We start from the raw sequence: 11,261 nt of genomic DNA on the forward strand, positions 1-11,261 counted from the left end.
TCCCTGTTTGTATTCGTTTTCAATGGGCTTCCATTATTAGGTCAAACCACATTCCCATTCAGATCCTGCACAGATGTCCACGCTTTCCCGCTCTTTTTGCCTGACCACTGAGCTTTAGTGGTTTGTGGCAGAGGTGGTGGTGTGGAGGCATTTATGGCATTCGGCAGCAGTTGTAGTTCTTTTTCTAAAAGTCTGTCAGTGATGCTTGAATTCCTTTAGTGCGTCCTGACAGATCAATGACTTATGCAGCACACGACCATATGGGCAGCACCCTGACCTATGACCTTAATACAATACCTTTGGTCTTTTGGGTTAGGGGGCTTGTTGCCATGGGGATGACTCGATGTGCATTCCCTGACCCTCTCTTGTGAAGGAACATGCCTGTTCTTCTGCTTCTTTCATCTATCGTTTGCTATATAGGGATACTGTTGCTTGTGAGATGTGCAACAAATTGGCAAAAATGTCGTTGCCAGTAAGCAGCATTCTCAGGAACTGACCGTATTGAGCAAATGTGCATATATTAGTTGTTTAGATTTTGTCCATTTATAAAAAGAGTATAATTAGAATCTTACTGGTAATGAAATTAATATGAGTGATTTCTTTTTTTTATGGGTTTGTCGGTTAAACTCATAAAAAGTCAACAAATATTACTGCTTTTGATTAACACTTTGACTCGAGGCAAAGCTGTATTTTAGCTTAAATGAACAAAAGTGATGAGTTACGTCCATTCAGACCATTCAGCTTCTGCCCTGTTCCACTTTTTGTACATTTTCTACACCTCTGAAATTTTTAAATCTTAAAACATGGGGTAGGAAGGATGGCCTAAAACATTTATCTGAGAAAACACAATAACAGTTACATTCACACAGGGTTTCTAAGATGTTAACCATAAACACGAGGCATCTCTTCAGACTACATTTGGATCCAAATGTGGATCTTTTTGCTTTCCTGAAGAGTTAGGGAGTTAGGATGAGGGAATTTAACAGTTGTCTTTGCGCTTCCATGCCACATCATGGCATGAACAATTAACTGCCGTTTCAATCAATATGTCAAAGTGAAAGTAACAGTTGCAGTGTCATTAAAACGTCTGCACATGAGTTCCTAAATGTGGCTAAAATCAGCTGTCTTTGGAGGATTAGTGAAAATTGCCTTGCTTGTACATTGACTGCACTGTTGAGCAAATCAAAGCTCTTTTGTTTGATGGTACATATATATATATATATATATATATATATATATATATATATATATATATATATATATTGTATTATATATATGTGTGTGTGTGTATATATATATATATATATATATATATATATATATATACATGGAATGAGACAGGCATAAATGTATAAGACAAGCCCACTATAGATTTTTTAAGCTATAGATTTTCAGCATGCCTCAAAGGGGTTAAACATCATATAGTGTTGGTTTCCAACAGAAGAATTTAGAAGAGATGAGTGACAAGAGAGAAGCCTCGTCACGATGTTAGCTGTCCTTTGGAGTTTGCCACCCCATGTCAAGACAACTATGTCAACAGTGGAGGCTGCGGGACAACAGTCTTGGCAGGCACCATAGAGAGCAGGCTTGCTACAGTGGGGGTCTGGGCCATATGCCGCCACATAAATGATGGGCCTTTGTTATGCGTTTAAAAGGACGCACTGCTGCCACTTTCTCTGAGACTGCTGAGCAAACTTTGAGACCAAATGCCATTAATCCAAGCTAGTGAACCCATAGAGGTGTATCCAGCCTTGAAGACACAGCTTGCCAGTGCCTCTGCTAGTTTTATGGGCCAAATGATTCGGAGAGAAAAAGAAATGGAAGGAGGCTGAAAAAATCTTGGGAAGATGGATGGTTTGATGGCCTGGCTGCAACTTGGCGGAATGGTGGAGTCGTAATAGGGTTAACAGTGCTGATAAAGTAATTTGCTGGAATAAAAAAAGTGGCAGAGGGGTTAAATCCTTGGGATAAATCCTTTATATGGTTGTTTAATTCTGTCATTTGAAATCAAACCCGCTGTGTGTTGTGTTGGTGTGAAATGCTAAACTGAAGAATTTAAGAATTTCACAATGAGGTTGTAAATGAAAGATGTAGCTCATTGAAGAACATTATATATATATATATTTATATATATATGCACACACAAATGCACACACACATTTGGTTTTGCTAACCAAAAGAAAGCAATTTGAAGTGAGGGCTGACTTCATTGAGGTACATATGGATCGCTAGGGGTTGAACAATTATGGCACTTTGGGATTTCTGCTAGTCAAACTGGGGGTCCCAAGAGCCTGAGGAAATGATCCATCTGCTCTCACAGATAATAGCAAAGCATACTGACAACCCTAACAATCTGGACATAATGATTTTAGTGTAAAAGTTCAAATAATGAGGTCCGACCTAAACCCTTGGGGCCAGCAACCCGAAGACTGTTTGGGTGTTGTTTTGGATTTGCTGAGAAACATAAATATTTAAACTACACAGTAACATTAAACTCAACATATGCTGTATTCTGTTTGTTTGTTTGCTTGTTTGCTTGTTTGCTTATTGATTTATTTGCAGAGTTAAGCAGTAAGTTGTTAAATGTACTCAGGTAAAAAAAGAAATATTTGTTTGAATATGGATATAATGTGCATTTTTTACTCAATTTAGTTTAATTTCACTTAAAATAGAAATTAAGCAGTGCTTTATTTAGTAGTTTAGTTATTTAGTACTACACTTCTAGTTGGGTCTTTAATGACTTCACCTTATTTAGGTTTGAATATGAGCTAGAAAATCAACCCCCCCCACCAGTCCGGTTAATAAAATTGAAATTTCACTTTGGAAACTAAAATGAGATCTTTTCACATTTAACAGCTCTGATAATGGAGGGTTTGGTGGAGTGCTCCTCGTCTGTTTGGGATGCTAATATCCCTGCAGTCTCTTCTTATTCAATCACAAAGGCAGAGACTGATCCCTCAACTGGATTTGGAAATTTAATGCCATCAGCTGAGGGAGAGAAGTGCCTCTGATCAATAGTTCGCTAGATTAGAGTTTCCCTCAGATCAGAAGATCCCTCCGAGCTCCAGGCTGGCTTTGGGGGGCCTGTGGGGGCAGATCTTTCCTTTCTCCAGCACGCGACTGAGATGTAAATGGACGACGTGGAAACAAATGGAAGATTTTGTGCCAGCAGGAACAGCAGTATCAGCAGAAGCGTCAACAGGAGCCCTAGGAGAAGCAGTAGGAGCATTAATAGGCGTAATAGGGACACTGGGAGCAGGAGGAGCACTAGGAGCAGTAGGAGTGTGCATTAAGGGCCACGGGCTCATTTGCAGGTGAATGATGGCACTCGCTTCGCCTTTGCCTCCCTTTGTTCCGCTTCGCCTTGTTTTTGGTGCCAGATGGTCAAAGAAATGCTAAAAAAGCCTTTAGTGAACTAGTCCCCACCCCCGGACTTTAATATTAAAGATTAAGGGTTAAAGATAAAAAACTGAAACACCGAGGCGATGGGTTTGAGGTGAAATTACGTTTATATGTGATGTTCGTTTTTAGTCCATTTTATTTTCTGGAAGAAATCAAATATATAAGTCTGTGTTCAGACTAGCCTATAGAGAAGACAAAGGAGAACAACAAAAAGACAGAAAGAACCAAAGAGAAAGAGGCAGATAATGTGTCGCAGTTGAAGATTAGAAATCTTCAAATAAAAAAATATTTATAAATCTACATTTAGTTGAAAATTGGGTTTACAAAGAAATCTAAAATAAATGTTAACAAGTACAATTGATTTCGTTTCTTAACAAACACTTTAGAAATGTATCCTAAACTTCATTTGAAACACAAAAACGCCTCCACTTCCCGAAACGTCAGTGTATTTCGCTTTATTTATTTATTTTTCCTTATTAATCCTGTTTTAGGAAGTATTTTCAGTTTCCAGCTTTTTCCGTTTTTATTTCTTTATTTCTTATTTTCTTTTATTGGGTTTTAAAAAAATGAATAATGGAAACTATTGTGATCAATCAGCGAAGAGAAATAAAACACAGCATAGTTTTGTTTCCTTTTTGTAGTATTTTGTGGTGTTTTTGTTTTGAGTTCGTTTCGGGGGTTTCCGTTTTGTTTTGTTTTTTGCTTACAATTCGTTTTTTGCAGTTTACAGATTTTATCCTTCCAGTGAAATAAAATTCCACACGCCTTTTCAAGCTGTGAATATATTTCATACATGTTATATTTCATTTTATGTTTTTAATACCAGAGTTTTTATGTTTCGTTTTTGCGTTTTATTTTCATTATATTTTCCGTCATTTACACTGTTGTGCATTTTTATACAGTATTTTTTCTGTGTGTGTGTGTGTGTGTGTATTAAATAAGTGTGTGAAGTTGGATGAGGATAGGGATGTTTATGTGTATGAAAGTGTGTAAGGGTTGGGGTATTTATATATATGTGTCTGTGTGTGTGTGTGTGGATTGGTATAGGGGTAATTACGTGAGTGTGTGTAGGATGTGTGCATGGTGTGTGTGATTGGGTGGGGATAGGGGTATTTATGTGTGTGTGAGTTGTGTGCGGTGGGGGTGGGGAGGCAGGTGGCTGCCGTGTAGCAGGAGCCTGTGTGTTTTTTTGTCCCCCTGCCTTTGGTAAGTGTTTCATTAGCGGGCTCTCTGAGAGGGGGATGAGAATGAAGGTCTTATGGGGACAAAGCGGGGCTCCGAGGGCACCTGCCTCCTTCATTATGGAGAGAAAAGGCCCTTTAAATCCTGACCACAGCGCAGCTGCCCTCCTCCCTATCACAGCTGAGCGCGCCGCGCCCACCAGCAACAACTCGACCCGTCTGCGTGAAACACACACCCGGCAAAAAGTGCCGAGCCAACATTTCCAACACCAACCCCCACCGCGCAGAGATACTGTACCCCCACCCCTTTCCCTCCTCCTTCCCCTCTCCTCATCCCTCCTCCATAACAGGCACGAGACCACGATGTAAACAAAAATATAATTTATTTTTTTTCGTGATTCAGTACAAAGCTCGAATATATATATATGTAAATATATATTAAACATCGGCTCAGAGACATTCTTTGCATGATAATCCCTCAGAAACTTAAATAAAAAATAATTAAAATTAAAATTAAAAGATAACATTAAAATATTGCAGTAAATTAACAGCAATTACTGTAAATTAAAAAGTGACCGAACTATGGTGGATCATAAATTAAAACAACATAAGTTAAATTTTTCTTTAAGAAGGAGAACATAAACATAAACAACAGTCCTACAGCTAGACTCTATCTGCAGCCTACAAAAACAAACACTTCAAATAACACAAAAAAAGACCTTTAAACAAATGAAAATTGCACCGTTTAGGAGTTTTAACACTGCAACAGAGTCCGTTTGGCAGAGCCAGTATTGCTACATGCATCAGATCAAAAGAGAGAGAAAGAGAGAGAGAGAGAGAGAGAGAGAGAGAGAGAGAGAGAGAGAGAGTATAAAAATAATAGCCCAAATCAAACAAAGGCAGGCTGTCTGTCTTTCTGTCTGTGCTCCTTGCGTTCTTCATCCGCTCAGCAGATAAACTCAGGAGCTTCTGGTCCCACAAACAAACATCTGCAGAAGAAACAACAAAGACCTGGTTAGTATTTATCAACCAGAACCACGGGCTGGTGTCTGCTAACCACATTAGAACAGTTCTGGATGTTCTTGAAGATCAGAAAAGGTTCCTTACCATCTGATTCTCTTGCGGGGGGTGATTTCAACCGGCGTGGAGGAGCTTTCTGCAGACCTCTTTCTTTTGGGGAAAAAGTCTGGAGATAGGAGAGAGAGTCGAGTTAAGCACTGGAAAAGGATCAAACGACCACAACAGCACTAGAGCTGCTTCATCTAGTAATGCTAAGAACCCAAATAACAGCCTAATAATAATAAGAGTAGCAGAAATTGTAGACGCAACCACTGGAAGACGGCAACACCAGCGGGAACCAAACCAGGCTCTCGTGATATGGTTTAAGTTATATGTAAACATATATATTTTTTATATTATTATTATTATTATTATTATTGTTATTAAAATATATATAAGAATGCAAAGAAGAATAAGATCACTGGGGTGACATTTGCGTTGTTAGGTCGTGCGCAATGATACTACCACCACCACATGTTGCAGTTTTAGTATTTAATATACTGTATTATTATTATTATTATTGTTATTTTAATACTGCTAATAATAATGCTAATGACAATAATGGCATGAATGCTCGTGCTTACCTGTGATGTGAGTGCTGCCACTTCTTGCAGACTCCGGGACAGACCGAGTCCGTCTCTTTTTACGCGCACATGCCGGTGTCCCGTTCAGCGCTCCGGACCGGTTCTCCTGGTTTAGCTCCGCGGCGGGACGCTCCTCCTGCTCCGCGTTTTTCCCTACGCACTCCGTGCTGTCCGCTTTAACGCAAATCGGCAAAGCAGTCCGCGCTCTGGCGCCGCACCGCACAGAGTCCCGGTAGAAGGCCGGCACGCACCGCGCGCCCACTTCCTCCCACTCGTAATTCCCAGGCAGCGGCGAGTTCTGCTCGAAGTTGAAGTTCCAGCGGCTGCGCTCCCCCTCCGAGATCTCCTGCAGCTTCTGCTTCATCTCCCGGTTCAGTTCCTCGTGATCGACCGGTCCGAAGAGGCTCCGGCAGACCTTAGTGCGGGCCAGCAGAGGGAACGTCCTCCGCGCTGCGTGTCTCTCCAGTACGCTCTGCACCTCTACGTTGGCCATGGTGCGTGAAGATCAGTGCAGTTCAGCTGGAGCTGTGTATGAACTGCTGAGGACCTGCGGACCTTTTATAGCTAGGCGTGTGGCGCTGCTTTCAGGCAGCTGTTGGCTCACGTTTGTACAGCGGTGCTCTCTGATTGGCCCGCTAGAGGCTCCGACTTAAAGAAGACCATCCCCCCACCTTCCCCCAAGAAGCGGGATTGGCTAGAAGATGATAATGGCCTGGTGAATGGGAGTGAGGAGCGTTTCAGGCAGCGCTCCAATAAGCGTGCTTGTGTTGTAGAACCCTGACTTTTAGTGCTTTAGAGGGCTTAATCATTATAGAGGCGCATCGGTGCTCTGGAGGTCTTAGCTGGGGGATATCTGTGTTCTAGAAAGCCTAAAATATTGGGAGTATTGGTGTAAAAGAGATGCATGAGTGAAGAACCTTTTAAAGATCTGAAGAAGTGGAGGTGGAGGTTCTTCACCAGGTCTTCACCCTCACATCTGCCTTGCAAAAAATGGTTCTTCACCAAAACTGTTTTTCCATTGCTCAAAGAGTCTTACTTTGCTCAAATAGTCTACTTGCAGAATCTCTACTTTCTAAGAGTGTAGTGCACAAAACCTCGTATCTTAAAACGGCAACTTTACAGGAGAAAGAGAAAAAAGACCTTCCTAACTTTTAATGGAAGTCAGTGTAAAAGATTTTATTCAGAAGTCATTTTGAAGCATTTCTATTTCATCATTAGCATCAGCCATTCATCAGGAAATTGACCCAGCGTAAAAGGCAAATGCCAGATTCACATTATGTAAAAATAGGAAAACATCAAACATGTGGAAACAAGGTTTTTTAATGACATTAACAATTTGAGATTTTGGAATTTGGAGTAAAAATGTTTGTTTATGTTTATTGTCACATCACATTAAAGGTGAGTTAAAAGCTTCCCTCAAGGTGTCCCTCACTGTAGAGAAAACACAAATATATACAAAATAAGAAATATATAACTATATATATATATAACTATAACTATATAACTATATAACTTTCAATATATATATATATATAAGTTATGAAATATGAAAGTTAATGTATATATAAACATATATATGTGTATAACTTTCATATTTCAATATATGCACACTATACTCATACTATACACACATTATAGACACACTATATATATATAATGTGTGTATAGTATGAGTATAGTGTATATATATATGTATAACTTTCATATTTCAATATATACACACTATACTCATACTATACACACATTATATATATATATATATATATATATATATATAGTGTGTCTATAATGTGTGTATAGTATGAGTATAGTGTGCATATATATATATATATATATGCATAATTTATATACTAAAATGTGCGGGTTTAATGTATCTGAATTTGTTACATTTACATTTAGACACTGGGATGGATGTTAATTCAGGGTAGTGTGAGTGGGAGAGGTCTTTGGTGGGTGCAGTGTGACAGAGCTGTTGGTCACAGTTAGTAAGTAGGTGTAAACCATGTCAATCAAGGTTTACCATTGTAACCATTGTAAACCAGCCACTGTCACACAAAAGCCTCGAATCTCCAAAACGCCAACTTCACAGGAGAAAGAAAAATCTTCTTAAACTTAAATGGAAGACAATGGAAAAAGATTTCATTCGGACTCATTCTGGAGCATTTCTATTGGTCGATTAAAGGTTTAAGACAAAGTAAAGAACTTCTACATTAAATTACTGCCACGTTTGGTGCGTTTTGTCTATGTGCAAAAATATTGTATCATTAAACTGTCTCTGATTATTTTTTATTGTATCAGTCAAGAGCACTGTAGTAAAGCACTGGGTGGTGTACTGGACTGAACCTTCTCCAGCAGCCCTGGTAGAACACAGCCTTTGGGACACGGCCTCAGTGAAGAGCGGTGCTCACAGCAGGCGCTTGGCAGGCGACCAACACAAGACACCCGTAGAGTATTATCACTTGTATTGTAGTCAACGGGACACACACACGCACGCGAGCGCGCACACACACACACACACACACACACACACACACACACACACATACACACATACACATACACATACACACACAACCACGACTACTATCAGGCAGCAGTTGCCAGTGATTGTCTAAAAGTCGCTTCACACTTGGTTGGAGTTTGGGGGCGGTGGTGGTGGTGGTGTGTGTGTGTATGTGTGTGTGTGTGTGTGTGTGTGTGTGTGTGTGTGTGTGTGTGTGTGTGATTTGCCTTCCTTGACACACTCGTGTTGGTTCTGATGTATCTGTACTGAAGTGCAGAGTGGTGTGTGTGAAATAACGACTGCAGTAACATCATCATTGCATATATATATATATTTTTTTTTAAAAAGTAAAACGTAAAAGCTATTAAGAAACGTTTACAGAACGTTGTGAGAACTTTAATTTGTAATAAGGAAATACAGCCTTAATATAACATTCAGAAAAAGTTGTGTGCTGGTTCTGGAACCAGGAGAGAACCGTATAAATTATAATTCATATATAATTTATAGATATATAATATAGTTCACCACAAATTGCAGGAACCCAACCCCTTCCCAGACCGTTACAGAGTACAGGGTAAAACGTTAGGCGAACGTTTTGGGCTTGCTGTGGTGGACCTTCTGAGACCATCCAAGACCTTCAGCACTGGAAGTGAAACTTGTGAAGTTCTACACTCTCTGATCCTTCTGGCATAAAAACAAAACGATGATCCTCAAAAGTCAGCAGAGTGTCCAATTCCAGAGCAGGACAGATACTGTCTCCAAGAACAGAACGGAACAGAAACGAAAATAATGAAACGAAGCGAAACCAATTAGTAACTAAACGCAAATTTCTTAAAACGAACCATTACCCTACAGTACTGAGTTACTGTCGACATCTGACTACTGGTCCACAACACAAGACAGCTTTATACGTTTGGTATTCAGTGCAGCCCAATTTCTGTCCCAACAACAGCAACGTTTTATTTACGTTTTATTTTTTGCGTTTTTAAAGCGAAAACGCAATTTAAAACATTGATTTAAAACATTGATCTGAGTGTTTTTAATAAACGCTGCCCTCAAAAACTATACATCAGTTATTCTCAGCTGCCTATAAACGTCCTGTTAAATGCAAACATGCGTTGTAACACCTTTTAAGAACACTGATAAACTTAACCTTATTACAAAGAGTTATTGTTATGGAGTGTAATACAAGTGTAATAGAGTGTAATACGAGTGTAATAGAGTGTAATAGAGTGTAATAGAGTGTAAATAGTCCTGTTTAACTTTATGTAGTTCAGCAGATTCAGAATAAAACATGTAGGCAACTTTAGGAAGGGATTTAATTAGCAGTTAAAAATCTGAGAATTTAATATCTTAGAAAAACATGGTCTATTTGTTTATAATGAAGACTACAAAAACTCAAAAACTTTAGTACAAATATTAAATAAATGTTTTATCCCTAATGTTTTTGTCCCCTCTTTTTTCTAACAGTAAATAATTGTTTGTGTTTGTAAAATTGTAAAAAATGTGAAATTTAGAAACTCAGGCGATGCTCAACACTAAACAAAGAAATATGCCAACAAACAAATCCTAACCCAAGATCCACAAGATCCAGGCTGGTTTGGGAGTCGAGTGTAATGAATCACTGAACTACAGAAGTGAAGAGGGCCATCGAGAGAAAAGGAGACACTGATCAAAAAGCAATCCACAGCTGAAGCAATCAGACTGATTTATGTGTGCGCGTTCACGTTACAGAAGCCATCATCTATAAACATCTACAGACATCTACAAACGTTTTCAGTTAAAGTGTAAATCCCATTTCCAGATTGACGTCAGGCCTTTATTTTTAATAGCTTCTCCAGGCTGCTGGACTAATTTTAGGATCACGTACCTCCTTTTGAATATGAGAATAAAATAATTACATTAAATAATTTCATTTATTTGTTGCATTTAAATAAAATGAAATAAAATAAATAAATAAATATGTTTTTACCTAAATAACCTTTTATCTAAACTACAGCCAGAACTGAAGCAGCCTCACTGTCAGAAGGTGGTCATTTATTACTTTATACCGCACCGCCCTCCTGTGGCAGCTTTGTGGAACTGTGTCGTTTTCAAATTCGGACCTCGTTTATTTGTTTATTTCTTATTTTTTTTATTGATAGTATGTTAATTTGTTTACTCATGTATTCTTGTCCAAGTTATTAATTTAATTTAATTTAATTTTTGTTTGTTTGTTTGTTTGTTTTCTTTTAACACTGTTCTGCTCTTCTGTTATTAACTGATTGATTTACTCATCACCAATTCACACCTGAAAGCTTAACACTTTTCTTAGAGGAAACGGCTCCAGCTGCCAGTTCTGGTCAGCTAACATAGAGCTACACGACTGGTTAACCAACTAGAGCATAGAACGACCTCAACAACCTGATGATAAGTTTTAATATTTTTAAGTTTTGAGAAAACGAAATCCGAGGACAGGCCAATAACAGAGCAGAAGACAGGCTAGAGGTCAGGCAGGGGGCAACAATCAGGAAAGATTCTCAGAGAATAAAG

At 38.9% G+C, this 11,261-nt stretch overlaps 1 protein-coding gene across 1 annotated transcript; it reads right to left on the reverse strand.

Annotated features, from left to right (window-relative positions):
- Nucleotides 1-5,036: 5,036 nt before the first annotated feature.
- cdkn1ca (cyclin dependent kinase inhibitor 1Ca) lies at nt 5,037-6,750 on the reverse strand. Its single transcript, XM_072671506.1, has 3 exons — nt 6,227-6,750; nt 5,691-5,769; nt 5,037-5,572 (listed from the first exon to the last, which is right to left on the reverse strand). Coding segments are annotated over exons 1-3 (573 nt in total). The 5' UTR covers nt 6,720-6,750; the 3' UTR covers nt 5,037-5,571.
- Nucleotides 6,751-11,261: the final 4,511 nt, after the last annotated feature.

The sequence above is a fragment of the Salminus brasiliensis genome, chromosome 25 (assembly GCF_030463535.1).
Source record: "Salminus brasiliensis chromosome 25, fSalBra1.hap2, whole genome shotgun sequence".
Classification (NCBI taxonomy): Eukaryota; Metazoa; Chordata; class Actinopteri; order Characiformes; family Bryconidae; genus Salminus; species Salminus brasiliensis.

Excerpts from the sequence above, each read along its gene's own strand:
- cdkn1ca (XM_072671506.1), bottom strand. The coding sequence starts at position 6,719 with ATGGCCAACGTAGAGGTGCAGAGCGTACTGGAGAGACACGCAGCGCGG. Across the intron at positions 5,770-6,226 it reads TGGCAGCACTCACATCACAG|ACTTTTTCCCCAAAAGAAAG; the intron begins GTAAGCACGAGC and ends TCCTATCTCCAG.